Here is an 18,728-nt window from a genome sequence, read left to right as displayed (position 1 = left end):
TACATACATTGTACTTTAAAATGCAGCATATACACATACGGTATTTCTCAAAAGACTATACCTTAAAAGCTTTTAAACCTTTCAAAATCCAACAGTACGACAAACGATAATTCGTTAATGTAGAGTTGCGCGAGCCTCAGGATCGATTTCTGCATTAATTCACAGAAGGTAATCAGCGGGTGCCGTTACGGCAAAAACTTTATAAAACATTCGGATTAAGAATAGTAGCAGAGGCGTCAACGTGTTGCATAAGAATATTAAATTATATTAGAAATTAATCGATAAATTTGATGCTTCCGATATATAGAATGTACGTTCATTTGGAGTGCAAATAAAAACAGCAACTACATTTTTCGTTAGTAGAATAGTTCGAAGTAGTGATGATTGGCGTGATGATAATGATTAATTTGATAAAACACATCTATTATGTAATATAGATATTTGCTAATTCTATGCTTTATAAATACAATAAATAAGCAACTTGGAAGAAAAGAAAAAAATGCTTTGGTATTATTCGTATTATAAGCCGTAGTCAAATAAGTTCTATAGTCTACTAATAAATTAAGCCTATAGAGTATGATTAGCCCTAGATAAAGTTAGTTGTTATTATTATTGACGTGAAAATATCATCAATACTTTAATAATACACGTCAACAATTTCATAATCTTCTTTATTTTATGCCAAGTTTATTTAAGATATACATGCATATAAAGAATATTATAATAGAATTTCATAAAATAGACTGAGAAGAGCTTTAAAGGAAACTGAAAACGGAATGTTTAATATCAGATATCAAGATTCAATGCAGGTAAAGTCAAAATTTCTTTCAGCAAGATAATAAAGAACAAAAATTACGACCAATTCAAAAGATTATATATAATAATAAATAATAATTTAGCGGCAGTAAAGAAAGCAATAATTCATTGACGCCAATTCATTTATTATTATACGATAGATATTATAGACGATATATATATATATTATTTTTTTAAATAGAATTGCATAAATACTTTTTAATCATATAACCTTTTTATTAATTTATTACGTTTTCATTTATTACGTTCGTTTATTACGAGGTTTATTATTTATTTATTTATTTATTTTATTATATTTATTAATTAATATATTATATTAACATTTATTGTATTAACATTAATATTAAACATTAATATATTAACATTTATCCTCCCACAGTATTCGTAATTCCAGAGAACATATCAGCGGACTATTTTATATGTAGATCATGACTATTGGTGATACTTGCCATAACTTTGCTTATTACGAAAGATTACGGTCGTGGGAATGTTCATTTGAAAGAGCAGTTTCTACCTATCTCTCTCTATCTCTCGGTACTTGCATCAGCATTAACAGTGGCAATGGGTTGCGTTAGGCGAATCTTGAAAGAGCTTCGGATCAAAGATTGCGACCTGGTGAAGCCGTTGGCGCTACCATTGCAAGGTACGTCGATAAAAGATGTCGCGTTTATGCGGGATGTAACGGCTTGGCTATCTCAATTTAATAATTGGCTGAATAGCTTTTATAATTATGATTTATAAATAATTTTATATGCTACTGCGAATACATAACTGCATAAGCAACACTGTACACTGTCAATTTTTATTTAACAATATTCACACTTTAATATCGAAATTAACAAGAAAATTAATTATAAAAATTATTTTTTATTAATTTTTAGTCGTAAGTTAAATATGACATTATGATTAATATATAATATATATGTGTACAAATATAAGATAGTGCATAGAATAAAAGGTAAAATTAAAATTTTGAATCACCATTGTGGTTCAATAATATTAAAGAAAAAATTTTCATTGCAATATATATATATATATATATATATATATACATATATATATATATATATATATATATACATAGTTATATATGTATACATAGTTATGTATACAGTTCATTGAATAGTCCGTGCATTAAATAAATTTGAAAAGTGATATAAAAATTCTAGATACAGTAAATAAACAGAGCAATTTAAATCTATGAATATCTATAATTCAGTTTACCGAGTAATAGTAGTTTTGGGAAAAAGTTTGTGAACAATTTTCATTATTAAAGTTTTAAGAGATTTATTATCCATTTATCCTGTATATATTTACATAGTTCAAAGTATTAATCAAATTCTCATGATATAATTTTGAAATTATATACACTTTTCGTTAAAAGTTCGTCTAATCCATAGTAAAGAACGTGTAATCTATCGATATTTATGTTTATTTATTTATGTTTTCTCAATTAAATTATCTATTATCATATTCGGATATTCAGAATCTAGTATCATTGTGTCGAAGCATATGATCCAATTTATTATAAAAAGTTGTTACATTATTACAGATACTATATAAAAATATTACTACTTAAATTTATTATATAGTTTCTTATCAAATTCATTAGCCTATCCCTGCACAATACTTTTATTTTCAATTTAATTGAATTCATTTGGTAAAACTGATTAAAATTTAATACAGAATTTATTATCTTCTTGATACTATTTATACACGTATCTAAAAATGTATATTCTAATTTCAAGAGAAACTGTGTAAAAATAATAATCAATTATTAACAGTGCGATAAGGCAATTTTGTCACAAATAATTGCAAGCAAAATATAAAATATAAGAATTCTGTTTCTTTCATGATTTAGCACAACAGTTTTAATGCAGTTTTAAAAAAAAACTTTGTGTCTAATATTGTGAAGATAATAAGTAAAGTATAATAACATTGTTAAACTATTAAAACAATTCAGTAAAAATTTTATAATTTTGTTAGCATAATTAATTAAATAATTTTCAATTAATTATTGATCATTGGTAATAATATTATTTAATCTTTTTTTAATCAATACGTTTCATTTATTAAAACAAATTTCCAGTATTTTTTTTTTATCCTATTTTTAATCCTACTGTCCATAGCATTGAGATGCTCTTAATTGTTCATTATGAAAATATTCTCACACGTTTCCTTTCATATTCAAAATATTCACTTTAGCCTGAAAAGAAGGTTCATCAGATATGTGCTTATGCCAATTAATTGGAAATGCAATACCAATATACTATTAAGCTATTTTTTATTATGGTTAATTTATGAATTATATATCGATGGAAGTTAACAAAATTATTTTAAATTTTAGCACTTCTTTTCCATTGCAGATCTTAAAACGAGACACGCAATCCATAATTCAATTAAAGATTTAATCATTTATAAAATATCTCTTTGGCAACGACATATTTAATAGATTAACCTCGCGCGGTCATCGGTATTTATTGGCTTATTAAATTTACGCTTATTCACATACCAAATTCTAATAATAAATTAGCGATCACAAACATCACTAATCATTCGTATCGCATTCCATTTTTCCACGAAGTTCCATCATATCGTGCAAAATTTTAGATTTTTATCTTGGGCAATGCTAGAAAGTTCGTCCACCTTAGTCACGTGGTATTCCTTCGCTGCAGCTTTTCGTGCGCCATTCCTCAAACGTTCATTAGTAAATAAACATCAGTTCCCGGTCCCGGGGAAGTGCAGGAAGTATCGCGAGTTATATATCCAACTGCTGCTTATAACATGGGAAGGACCATCGAAGCTGTGCACAGTGGCGAACGGGAGGGTATGGCAGTCCTGTAAGCGGCGGGCAACATTTCATGGTGATAAATCGCCCCGTCTGCTCCCTGGTGCGTCAAAATGATAACTTTTCCACCCTTTTATTGCCCTTGTTTTCCTCGTTCCATGCTTTTTTTCCCTCGTTTCCTCTGCCCCCTCTCCCCACTCAGGTCTGTTACCAGGTGATATTCTTCCTTTCTTTTGTATTGTCTGTTTTTGGTTTTTTCAACATTTTCTCTTTTTTCTTATCCTTTAAATACATATATAGATCGACTAGACGAGAAAGTTTAGTGCTGGAAAAATTGTCAGTTACGAGAATGACCTATCCGGTACAGAAATAAAATATAAATTATGCCTCTACAATAATATCTGGAGTTGTATGCAGGCGTGTATATGCGCGAGTGTGTACGCGTGTGTATGCCTATACTTTTGCCTGCGTCTCTCTCTCTCTCTCTCTCTCTCTCTCTCTCTCTCTCTGTATGTGTGTGTATGCATTTGTGCGTGGGTGCGTGATGTGTTGGCACGCGCGCATATGTGTGGGTCTGTAAATCTGATGTATACATACTTTTTTCGTTTGTGGAGATTTTCAAATTGAGGAAACTTATAACGTCATTACGAGAGCAGAAGCTAAGATTTCATTTAAAGGACTTTTACTCTTTTCCTACGTTTCTAATTTCGACTTACTTTTATCTTTTAATTATAAGCTTATTTGTACTATTATAAAATTAACTTACGATAACGAAACGAAGTGAAATCTATATTGTTTATAATTTTCCTAACTTTCGAACCTTCAGACTTTATGAGAAGCAATTGGAACATAAAAAATGTTGATATATTAATAACATTAACATTTCGAATTTCTATTGCATTTGTATAGTAATAGAATATTCTTTGAAAAAAAACAAAATTTGTTAACCACGACATTAGCATGTAAATAGACGATATGTAAAAATTAATATTTAATTAAGTCTAAATATTTATATTATTTTGACAGATCGTTCGAGTTTAAAATATATATAATAAATAAGCATAAAAGTTCAAAATCTATGAAGTTGACGGCTATTACCAAATAAATTGTCAATCGCTAACTATTACGAGATTATAATTTTGAGCGTTGATATATAGGGTTATCAACGAAATAATTTAGATTTTCAACTATTTAATGTTTCTTTATAACTTTGTGTTAGGGAACAAACTTTTACTATTTTATTTTATTGTTTTATTCCTACATTTATTATATTTATTTATGAAATTTAAATATATCTATTTACGACATTATTATGATCTGATTAATAACATGATTAATTAAACCTGATATTAATAATCTGATTAATAATCAATTATACTTATTATTGATATGAGTATTGTTAACATTCAATAATTCCACATTTTTGTACTATTTACATATAATAATGTATACATATTTTGCTCTCATAAAGAAAAAGTAATATCTTGAAAATTCTAGATTATAAAAAGAAAAGGACAATCCCCAGAGTCTTCAGGGATGTATTATTTCATTAGCTTTTGATGAAGAACATTGACTAGAGGAAACTTGAATTACAACTGAAGAGCTTCGTTGACTTCGATTGGTGTTGGCCTGGCCATTTGTAATCCTTGATAATAAACAGTAATCTTTTTATGCCCTTAACTATTATTTGCTATCGAATCGCAATATTTATTATATTATTTGTATAGTATTATTGTATATAGTATTATGTTATAGTATTTCTATTATATACTTTATTATATTATTATCGCAATAAATATTATATATATATATATATATATATATATAACATGTGTATATCAGTTTATATTTGCGCGTGTGCGTGTGTGCGTGTATATGAAAATTCATCTTAATATAGTCATAAGTTTTTAAAACAAGAGCGATATATTGAGAAAAAGTGTTGACGCTGAAACACAGCTACAAGCCAATAACTTACGGATATACTTTCGCACATATATAGAGACTAAACATGCACTTACCAATGCGAATTCCACTGGGACACGAAATTTCAACATACAACTATAATTCCCAGTTCTATAACAATGAATTAAATTTATAGAAATTAATGCGGTACTATTACAGGTTTCTTCTTTAATTCTTAATATCTTTTATATCAAATATTCTTAAATGCCTTAAATTTTTAGTTGAAATTCCTAACTGCCAACAGTCTTTTAGATATATCATAAAAAAATTCATTAGTAATTTAAAGTATAATAATTCTACAAACTTATATATAATTATTATTCTATTATATGAATGAACGTGTAAAAGCTCGCATCTTTATTCTTGAAATTTGAATACCTCGATTAGATAAGTCGACATACGCAACTATTTAATTGTAAATAAGAAAAACAAATAATAAAATCTCGTGATAAGCTAATTTAGCGCGTTAGCACCTTACCAATCAATTACAATTATTTACCGGAGAAAAAGCTCCTACATGCTTTATTTAAAACAAGAGCTGTCACGTCTAATCTTTTACTTACAATAAAGAAGCCATTATTAAGAAATTCAATAAGCAGTATTAGATAACTACGATATTGTTCGTGTTTGTCCAGTAATTTACAAAAATATCTTCATGTATGATGGCGATGCACGATCGAAGCCATATCCGGAGTGTAATAGCCAAACCAAACTTCATCGTCAAATAGAAACAGTGTCAGCATGAAATGCTGCGGGGGAATGAACTCCAAACGAGGGGCTCGAATCGAGTTCGGTCAACAGCAAAGAAAGAAAGAACATTGATCGGCCCGACACTCGAATGGGGTATTGAGAACTGTTGATAGGTTAAATAAAGGCACGTCTGTCTCCGAGTAAGAAAAGAAAGAAAAACGTATTGAATACTAGTTAGGAGCGTCTTACTTTTTAGCCGAATCTCATCGGATATTCCAAATGCTTGAAACTCTCCATCTTCTCGTTCATCGCAAATATATTATTTCTACTTTATATCTTAATCATTAAAGTTTAATTTATAATACTCGCAACGAGCGTAAATTTAACGTTATCAACAAAACAAAAACAAAACAAAAAAAAGGAAAAAAAAAAAGAATAATTTCGAAAAGAAATATTCTCTTCCACCGGTGTAATATATTTATATACACACACTTCCACTTCTTTTCTTACAATCCACTTTTCATTCTTTCAAGTCTTCCACGCAAGACTTGCGTTACCGATGCCCCTACTCATCTTTTTCTTTACGAATGTACGCCATCTCGCATTTACGATCTTCGAGTCGAAAAGGTTTTTAAGGTCAAGGGGTGTTGCGAGTATATGGGCTGCTTGTTTGCGAATCCCAACACGTTCTAGTGGACAGCGACAATAGATGGAGATTTTATTGGTGACTGAAATCTGCAGGTAGCCGACTACGCGATGATTCCGTAAATCGAATCGGACAATTTTATTATTATGGGCGAATTGTCTGTTTACATTGAAAGCAGAGGTCCTGCACAATGCCGTTTCATTGACAATGTTCTTAAGCAAGTATTATTATTATTCGATTATGTTTCAATATCAATATTTATTTATCACGCTACGATAGCATTTTACGCGCCTTCTATAAAGTCTTCATATTAATTGCAATAAAGATTACAATTATTTTCTAATGACTTTATATAATTGTTCAATTTCGCATAGTCTTTATGCTATGTTCTGAATAAATTTTTTTTTTTTAATATTATTATATAAAATTTTGTCAACGGATCAGCGTTTCATAATAGATGAAAATTTGCAGAATATCGTAACTGTGAGAAGGTACAAGTTTTTTTAAACAATAATCTTATTTTATAAAGACCTATCAAAAGTTAAGAATAATGTATATGCATTAATATTATATTTAAGTTATTTTCAATGGTATATAAGAGAAAGTGAACATAATAGTGATTAATTCTAGTTATTAATTTATTCTTTTCAAATCTTTATTCAGTATTAATGAAACTAACTGATTTTCATCTCACAACATGAATACTTACAGTTGTATTAAGAAACTTATATGGAATAATATATGCATTTTAGAAAATATCGCTCAAATGTATGAGCTTTAAATAGAAAATAGCTTCAAATTTGTATTTAAAAGAAATGAATCGAGCTTTTATTTACACATTATAGTATAAAAGAATCCCTCATTCGCCATTCCACCTCAACTATCAGCTCATATTTTTTTACGTATATTTAAATAAAGCTCAGTGAATCATGCTTTTAAAAAAGCACTCTATATATTTGCATGTTTTATTTTAAACCGATACGAACGTGAAAATACATCTTCACATTAAAAAATATTTTTCTAATTTTTATAATATCACACGCGCGCGCGCACACACACATACACACACACACACACATACACACACACATACACATACACATCCCTATATATATATATATATAACTTATTGGTATGTTGGAGTGTAAAAATTAATTTTATTATATTGACACGAAATTATTATTATTGAATGTATTTTAGCAATTATAAATTTATCAAGATTTTTCATCATTTTAATAATTTTTTAATCAATAAAAAATATCAAATCCATAATTTATCGTCTTTTCAAATACAATATCACTATATTATTAATTATAATATTATTCAGGTATAACTAATTTATTTATAATTCTTTCGTCTTAGAATTATTATAGTTATTATATAGTTATTATATAGAATTATTATATAGTCGTTGTTAAGATACAATACCATTGAAACTCTGAAAATAATTATATTTGACAAACAATAGTGCCTACAATTTGTCGTCATAAAGTATTTTTACCAAAATTTTAATTTTAGAAATAAAAATTTCTAATCAATTTTTCAAGACTTACATTCTTTGTAAGTAAACGTAATATTAGAATTAGAATTTATAGATATATAATATTTAATTAGAACTGCAAGTATATCAACGTAAATCGATGTACTAAGATACTATTATTTTAGATAATGTCAGTAAAGTTTTATTTTTAAATGCATATATATATATATATATATATATATATATATATATAGAAAGAGAGAGAGAGAGAGAGAGAGAGAGAGAAATTCTGTTAAAAGTTGGAAATAAAAAAAAAATATATATATATATAACTTTCATTACTTACGATGTTCTGTCTCGTCTACTTCACAGAGTATTTCTCAACTTTACGCTTGCGACGCAAACGGAAAATTCTTTTTAAATTTTGTACGATTCACGTATAACACAAGGATAAAGTCCATATATCCCTTGGGTCTCTTTCTTTAATATCGAGTTCATCGTTAAAATAATGTCGATAGATAAAATACACCTATGGCAACTCAATGACATCGAAGGGAATGACGTGAACATATTTCTGTTATAGGATGAGCATCAACGGGGCAATGGAGAAGACACCCGAGGGCTAAGCTTCACGGACGCCATAATACGAGAGCGGCAAATTTGGAGCTGAAACTCGGCTGCGTCACTTCTCGAGGCCCGAAAGATATACGAGAGCTTATAACGAGTGGAGATGAGTCCGGCGAGTTTGGCTCTGGGCACATTCGCCATACTGTCCATCATATTGGCGGCGACATCAGGTGAATGTTTATTTATTACTTGAACCTTGGCTATTATTTTTCACATATACTGGATAGGGAAGAAAGCAGCAGGGAGACTTTTGATTTCGAGATGAAGTTATAAAGTGAAATAAAAGAAACGAAATCGTTAAAATAAATTTTATTATCCCTTAGATATTGAAAGATCATTTACTTCTCAACAAGTGAACCGTAATATTTTTTATTAAATGCGATTTTATTGAAGTTGAAAGTAATAAAATAAAATTCACCAGCCCTTGTTTCATATTAAAATATATTTTATCTTGTTGTTAAATTGAATTTTAAATAAAATACTTTGAAAGAATTATTCTTTCAATAACATTGTTCACGCTTCAGTGTTTTTCTATCCAATGTAATGATAATTGCTTTATTCCGATAATATATACATTTCATTAAAAGAGAAAAAGAAAGAAAAATATTTTCTCAAGTTATGCATACAACTTCATTTATTATACATATGTAATTTCCGTATATAAAACGATTTCGACTATTATCAACTGAATTGAACATAAAATCACTGAATGGAAAAAGCTCATGGCTTACTTCTTTAACATGAAGCATAAAACTAGAAATATCTATTAATATTGAAAAATCCAACAAAAAATTGTTAACAATATTTAAATATTAAATAAAATTGTTTATGCCTTACATCTGTGTGTGTGTGTGTGTGTGTGTGTGTGTGCGCGCTTGTGCGTGAATGTACATGTATAATTTTTGTACAATTATAAATTTGGTATATTTTTGTAATTACAATATTTTTTTATACTTTTTATAATAACAACAAATATAATTATAAATACATATACATGCATAATTATAAAATAAATTTTTTAAATAAATCCTATAATTTTTTTATATTTCGAACGTATAATATACAATATACCATAATCAGAATTTATTCTTTAGGTTTTGTTGCTTTATTTTCTGTCTTGTAAAAATGTTCATTTTCTTTCGCATGAAAAATTACTTATTTAATACTTTAATCATTTTACTTACAATACAACACCAATGTGTAAAATCTTGTTGTCGTCTTTAACTTTTAATATTATTATATTATATATATTATATATATATATATATAATAAACATTAACACGCAACATTTAACAAGTACTATAATCGTTTATTCCTATTGAAAATTCAGGAAACAACTTAATTTAAATATTTAATTCCTCCTTTTAAATATAATAGAGCGTAAAAGATTTAATCTTTAATTATCGTAATCATCTTTTTCCTTTAATCTATATATCTAATGTTATACTAGGATTTATTTGATTAAACGCGACATTGTACGGACTTTAACTAAAATACACATTTAGTCTCTAGTAATTATAACTTAAATATATATTAATATTTATAATTGAAGTAGCGTTTTGCATGATTTAAGGTCACTCTATCTAGCTTTACCATGTATTATGATTTATACGTCGAATTAGAAATTTAAGTCCTCTAGCGTATTTAAAATTTCATAATGCAATTATATATTTTATTATAAAGTTTAAAATAATTATAGAATATATCTCACCATTTAGTATTAGTATTCCGTATTAATGTACTTTTACAAAGTTGGCCTTAAGGTAATAGTATACGTCTGCAAGTACAATTTCCGTAAGTCTAAAGAATTCTTTCGACAAAGATGTGAAGTTCGAGTTTGAGTCAGCTTTTCCGTATCTACTTCGTTTCGCTGCTCCCAGTCTCAGAGTAACGAATGATGTTCTTCCTCATATAGTTTTAATAAAAATCATACAACTACAATTTCTGTTGGGATTCCTTTACATTTATGTTATTAGAGATTTTGTTACAGTCGCTGATTTTTAGGAAAATTAAATCCTTCCTTGTTCATTGGTATGGTGCAAATAATTTAAATAACATTTCTTGACTCAAAAAACTAATATAAAAAATTAATATGAATTATATAAAGTTTTGAAATGTAAAATACTTAAATTGTAACATATTGTAATAATAGTGTATTGCAATGTAATGAATAGAATTAATTGTATTAATTTTTTTCTTCTTGAATATGATAATATTTAAATATATATCTATGTGTACAACACATGGAACATTGTTAGTTACATCGTTAATATTACAAAATGAAAAGTCAAAAATAAATTTATTTAATGCATGTTACTCATATTTTTAGATAAGCATACATTTAAATAATTTAAAGTTATTGGGCTATTATATTATGAAAATAAGATGATAAATTGTAAAGATTAGAGAATATTTATTTCGAAAAGTGTTGATAACATTTATTTTACTTTTCTTAGTTTAAATGTAATAAGGTAATAATAAAAATGTCGATAATTTATTCCGAGTGAAAATAAAGAAAATTATTATTAGCATCGTAATCTATATTTAGAATTTTTTTTAAAGCAACTAAATTTAATCTATTTTGTTTACGAATAATAAATGGAAGAGCTAATTCAAATTTTAATTCTAAATTTGGAATTGTCCAATGATTAGTATAGTTAATGTATAGGAAAACTGTTTGGGCTCTTCATGATAAGCCCCGGCAATAGTTAAATTAACACAAAAAAAAAAAATAAAATAAAAAAGATAAAAAAAAGTTATTTATTTTCGTTAATACAAAGGATTGTGAAACAAGCATTAACAGTCTCAAATAAAAATTTTTTCTTTAAGCCATGTATTTCTTGCCCAAGGGCGAATCATCGTGGACTATTCGTTATCCAGGATCATGCATGGCCAATGCTTTTAAGTTGCCAGTGTGGCTGTGCTTTTCTCCTACTGTTCTTAAGCCATAAAAATAAAATAAAGTAGAAAGTGGAATATGCGAAAGAGCCGTGGGATCGATGGATGTGAGTATAAGACCATAGCGCAGCTTCCGCTGAAACGAAATTGTTTCCGCAACTTCGGGTCAGTCAGTGTTCCACTTGGTCTCTGTCAGCGGGCAGCAATATCCACTTGTGTAAACAACATCGCGGCGCAAATATCGCGTTATATGTGTGAAAGGCAGACGCATACAAATGCCATTGTAGTCAGTGCCAGCGAACGTTATGGCATAGAGTTAAAATGCGTGAAACGAAGGTGTATGAGAGATAAACGCAATGGCGATATAAGAGTCAAATTATTTTCGTGCGGCATGTCGGCGTAAATTAAATTTCGAAAGACATTCGGAAGAAGCGAAATGATTTTGAAATGACTTCAATCCAATGGAAGTTAACGAAAAATTTCAAAAATATCTTCGTATACTGCTTGCTTACGTAAGACAGTTTTGATAGATTAATAATTTCACATGTATACAAAATGAATGGAAATGTAAAATTATTTTTATTAATTAATTTGCAGATAAATATTTATACAGATAAATCTTAATATATGCAAAATTATTTTTTCAATAATTTCATTTTCATACAAAGAATATGCTTTTCTAAATGTATTCAATCCAATTATATCGTTTAAAATATGTTACAAATAAATATTATTTAAATATATAATAAGTAGTATATAATTTCTTGTATAATTTATTTATCTTTAATAAAAATAAAATAATACATAAAGAAATTGCTTATTATAAAAATATTCCCCTAATAGAGTCGATAAAATTTCAAGAAGAATAATGATTAAAACAAAAAAAAAACATAAAAAAATGATATAAATTGTATATATATATATATATATATATATATATATATATATAATTATTATTACATAAAACTATTATATACATATATGTATGCACATAATTAAGACATAAAATAATGACATTATTTTGCAAAATGGGAATAAATTTAGGGAATAAGCAGTAGACAAACGCGAAGGGGGATGGTAAATATAGACAACGAACCAATCGTGTTAATTAAAAATTGTTTTAGCATAATTTGCATGATCTTCGTATGTTAAATAACGCGATAATGCTGTACGAGATAGTCAAAAAGATGAAAAATATCCGTTTAAGAGAGATATAAACAAAGAAAAGAGCAAGAGAATCTTAAATTTGAATTTGTATCTTGACAAAAAAATCATCTCTTATAGCCCGAACAAGATTTTTTATTCGTATTTCTATTACTACTTCCAAAATGGTTTTTATAAATGTCAGTTTTACGTAGTAATTTATTAAGATTTATAGGCCAACAATACTTGCACACAATTTCGGAATGTTCAAAAATTATAATTGCAGATTTATATTGAACTTTAGATGATAGACAAAAATATTTCATAGAAGGCCATTATTAAAATTAGAATAACAATTCAGTGATAAAGCCATTACATTTTCTCCCTTTAATTACAAGTAAAATTTAATTTTATAAAAAAATAATAACTTTAACTACTTCAATACTATTTGAGAACAAGGGGCGATGATCTTACACTGTAGTTCGATTTTCTTAAAAATAATAAAAAACAAATTATCAAGGCATTACTGGAAAGAAGTTTTAATTTTCTAAAGAATCAAAAAAATTTATATACAATATAATAAAAAAAAATGTATCAGAACACGAAATTCAATCGATAAATTCATAAAATTTTATATTTTTAGAAGCTTTTTCGCAGATTGCCCTTATTCTGTTACAGTTATTAGAATTCTGGAAATTCGCTTTTAATAAGTACAAAAAATTATGTGTAAAATGAGTATTAGAACTTTCTTAATAAAAAAATATTAATAATTAAATTTTTTTCGCATATTCTAAAAGATAAATTATTTTATAATATAATTGTTTTATTTTCTTTGTGACTATATATATTTATTAAATGTATTTCTTTCATTTTCTAATAAGATTCACATTTGTTATAATTTAACGTGACAATTTTTCAGAAAATTGAATTAAATTTTTTGTGTAATTGGAATTGAATAATTATAAAACAAATCCAAATTTAAAATGAAACTCAAATTCACATATAACCTAATTGACTATCGATTGTTTGAAAATTGCTTCTTTCTCTCCAATTATCATCCTTGTTTCAAATTTTCTACAATAATTAATTTCAGTTTTATACAATTTCAATTTTATGCATCAATTAAGATTGATATGATTTATAGTTATTTTTCTATGGACATAAATTTTATGATAATTACAAATAGCTTAGAATATTAGCGAAAAAGTGAAGTGTATTTTACTGTTTTAAGTAGTTGATCTTATGATCCATCTGTGATTTCCTTAGATAAAGACACTGAATCTAATCTAACTTAAATCGTATCTTTTCACCAAATGAATTTCCTATGTTTCACGAATATTATCATTACTATCGCATCACTTTTGCAAATTAATTTCCTCTCTTAATATTATATTTAAAATATTATTAATTGAATGGCTACATAAATAATGGTTAAACTCTATTGCCGCATCAGCAATACAATTCTTCCTATTTCTCTTTGTACTTTTTTCTGATTAAATATATTTTTTTTAGACATTGTCACAAATATTATCTCAGTAAAATAACTTAAACATAATTGCATCGCGATAGTATGAACCACATCAATGGCTATCTGCATAATATTTTAACTCATCATCTAAATGGAATTCTTGAATACTCAAATAATTAATCGAATGTATTATTTATGAATTTCTCATGCTAGTACTTTCAAAATTTTTCTTATCTATTCATGTGATATGACCATATAATACAAGAATCTTATTTAAAATTGAAAAAAATATACAGCACAATGCTTACCGCAGTTGACAGAAAAGTACTTCGTATGTATAAACAAAGTAGTACTTTGAGGTACTTAACGTACATAAGTGAAGGTGTATTTGTATATATATATATATATATATATATATAGGCAGATCCTGGAACAGGAAAAATATTCAATTAAAATTATTTAACTGAATATCTAAAATACTATGATTATTTTTTACAGCACTTCAAAGACTAAACAATAATAAATATAAATGTCATTATTACAACAGCCATTTGTACAAAAGATATTATATATTTGTTATACTTTTGAATATATAGCAACTTTAATTTCTTAGCGATATTAAGCTAAATTAATATAGGAATAATCTCTGTTCGTTTACATTTCCTCTGAATTTGAATTTCATTTGACACAGATTTTTTCATTATATCAAAGTAAATTTAAATTGATATATAAAATACAGAGATAATTGTCTAATATTACAGTGTCAAACACAACTTCCACTCCGATCTAGTTTACTTGTCTATTATTTCCTGTTTAAAAAAGTGTCGAAGTCATCATTTAATGATAAGTAACGAAAGGGATATTTAATTCTTTATTTAGACATGATAGAAGTAGACAATTTTTCATCTGGGAAATTCTTCATCTATCTGTATTCCTTATATTTTTATCAATTCTATCAATGTACACGATATATGTAATTTCTTTATTACTATTCTTTTTTTTCATTATCACAATCTTATTAATAAAACAACTATAATTCATATAATAGAGGATTAATGTCAGTACAACAATGATAACATGTATATGTAAAGGATAAGATAAATTACAGTAAGAATGTAATATATAAAAATTTTGCATCTTAAAAACAAAGAATTTACTAATAATTTTTAGTATATGATAAAAGTTTTTGCCGAATATTGTACTAAATTTGATAAAATACGGCTTCAAAATTAAAAGATAGTAATTTCCTTATTATCATATGTAATATTCAATTGCGATTAATATTAACTAATGAATTATAAAAAAAGCATACTATTATAATTTTATATCTATTACTTAAAAATCTTAATATAAAATGTTTAATAAGATAGAAAAACCTTGAATTTTTTATATAAGAAAAAATGTTGCCTCTAGAAGTAATCGACAAATTAATAATTTCATTTATAAAAATCGGAGCTTTTAAGAAAGAAGAATATATGTGTGGATTAGTGAAAAATTATTGAACTACTCTTATATGTAATTCATATCACCTTCCAGTTGTTGTAGAAACAAAGAAAAATATAGACTGGCACGAAGGAGTAGGAAAGATTGTATCGCACATACGTAGAAATGTACTCAAACGGAAGTTACATAAGACTTTTAAAGCTGAGGAAGGAATAAGTAAAAGAAAAAAATTAATGGCAGACAGAGAATTTAATGAAATAAAAAGAATATGGTAGAATAGTTTCATATTATTTTCTGCCCTCAACATATTTACGATGTAAATATGAAAATCAAATTCTACCACAAAAAAATTATTTGAATAATATTTGTCAGTGATCTAATCAACCTTATTTACTAGATATTATTTAAACAATGATTCAATATTTATTTGTATTTCTTAGTCTTAAATGTCTTAGTTTAATATTTTAAGAAAATTTTTAAGATAATATATGTATATACAAATACAAATTAATGATTTGATTTTATATTGTATAAAAATATATTATGAAAAAATATATTCGACGAAAAACAAACTTTTTGTATTGTTACTGTATTATTATATCCTTATTCAATTAAAATTTTGAATCATCTCCCATAAAGTAACTAGAGTTTTATAAATAGTTTTTTATTAAAATACTTATCATGCATATTATATTGTTAAATATAATAAAATATTTTTTATAAAATTTAATTTTTATCTTTTATAAATATATCTTGTATAAATGGTCATAAATTAATAATTAAGTCAAAATTGAAGCAAATATTTTTAATAAGTATTATAAAATTTATGATTGTAATCTAAAGCAATTATTTAAAATACTTAATCATTCTTTATTGAAATTATAAGGATTTTATATTTTTTTTTCTAAAATATTTTTTTTAGATTATTATTATTTTCATTTATATTATATTTAATGGCAACTATTTTCTTAGAAATTTCAATATCCTAATCGAATAAACAAGTACATAATATAAAACAAAAATAATAAAAATTAACAAATATTACGTATTTTATTATAAAGCTTTAAAATAAAATCCTATTTAGTAAGGGAAATAAAATGTAAACATAATTTTATAAGAAATACAAATTTGTGAATAAAGTAGAAACACTGAAAACAAGAGGTATTCAATAAAATAAGGAATAACATATGAATTGTAAGTACAAAGTATAAGATATTATTTATTACAATATCCTAAATGAAATATTACATAATATTAATTTCAGTTTCCTTTCCCTTTTAAATTAAAAAAAAAATTCTTAATAATAAAGCTTACTATATCATTTTACTATTTCCAATTCTTGGAATTATTTAGTTAGCAACCAATTTATTAAAATTTACCTATTATATTGAAAATTAATCCATAATATTTTCAATTTTATTATTAAATTACAAATACGATTCTTAGAAATGTTACAATATTTGAGAAAATTTTTTAATCTAATGCAATACGTTATATAACCAAAATCGAAAAAATTATATTTTTTAATAAAAAGTATTCCATAATACACATTGACTACAATTGAATGGAAAGTAGAATTAATATTAGTAACTAATATCATTAATAGTCGCATCCATTATAAAATAAATACAAATTTCTATTACTCTGTCCAAGATATATGCCACTTAAACCTCTAATATGCATATAATACCTTCTATTCTTCTATTATTGAAAATTATTATTGAAATCATTTCAATAACGTACTCAATATCTGTCTGAATCACAGAAATTAATCGATACTTAGAAAACCCTATAATTTAACCTACATTTACTATGTTCACATAGACATATGGATTGTATACTCTTACAGCTAATTTACTATTTAAATTCATTTTATACATCATTACATGTCATCCTTTCTCATTGAATATACAGTAAATTTAAAAAATCAATTATAAGTTAATATTAGATAGTTTTTAGATAATATATAATGCATTAATTAATCTTTAATTAACACATCATCATTTTTAAAAAAATTAATAAATATGTTGGTATGGACTTGTAATTAGAAACTCAATTATAAATTTTGAACTTATTAGAGAAAGAAAAGGAACTAAAAATTTAATCGATATTCCTCAGAATATAAGGAGTTATATGCTAAATTTTTAAATTTGCCAAAAGAAAATTAGAAATTGATTATTGATAGAAAATAAAAATCATTATAACTACTGACATAATCCGGTTTGAATTTATAAATTTAATTCGAATTTTTAAATTTTATATTATTAACTTGTAGGAACGAATTTTTCAATATCAAATAATCTAAAACTCCAAGTATTAAATTTATAATTTTATTAATACAAATTATATCTTACTGCGAAATGCGTTTGCCACTATTTTTCCACTTTGAAGCTTCTGAAAAAATTTCAACTGAATATTATCTAAGAAATGATGTGTATAATAAGTAATACAAAAATATTAAGTAATACAACCTCTTCCTACATTCTATTTTACTTCATCTGAAAACTTTATCTTTAGTTTAATTGTATTAATATATCTTACATACTATCTACAGAATGATAATATATTTGAAATCATTAAAACTCAATGTCATTGAATATGATAGATGTAAACATTTTTTTTTTTAATTACAAACTCACTCGGAAACTAATTCCATTTTTCTTTCAATTACAAATTGTGCCTATTAAAAATAAATAATTTATAGATATATCGATAGATAGATAGAGTGAGATAGAGGGAGAGAGAGAGAGAGAGAGAGAGAGAGAG

General features: G+C 25.8%; 1 protein-coding gene across 1 annotated transcript in view; it reads left to right on the top strand.

Moving 5' to 3' along the window:
- The first annotated feature begins 1,377 nt into the window (after window positions 1-1,377).
- LOC105359478 (uncharacterized) overlaps window positions 1,378-18,728 on the top strand; it is a 77,057-nt gene continuing 59,706 nt past the window's right edge. Inside the window, exon 1 of the mRNA XM_011496092.1 lies at window positions 1,378-1,459. Within this exon, the coding sequence (XP_011494394.1) occupies window positions 1,378-1,459 (82 nt within the window). The remainder of the gene's footprint in view (window positions 1,460-18,728) is intronic.

Source organism: Ceratosolen solmsi, unplaced genomic scaffold, assembly GCF_000503995.2.
Source record: "Ceratosolen solmsi marchali unplaced genomic scaffold, CerSol_1.0 scaffold11, whole genome shotgun sequence".
NCBI lineage: Eukaryota > Metazoa > Arthropoda > Insecta > Hymenoptera > Agaonidae > Ceratosolen > Ceratosolen solmsi.
The sequence above is the reverse complement of the archived record's forward strand: the minus strand, read 5'-3'. Positions and strand labels throughout refer to the sequence as shown.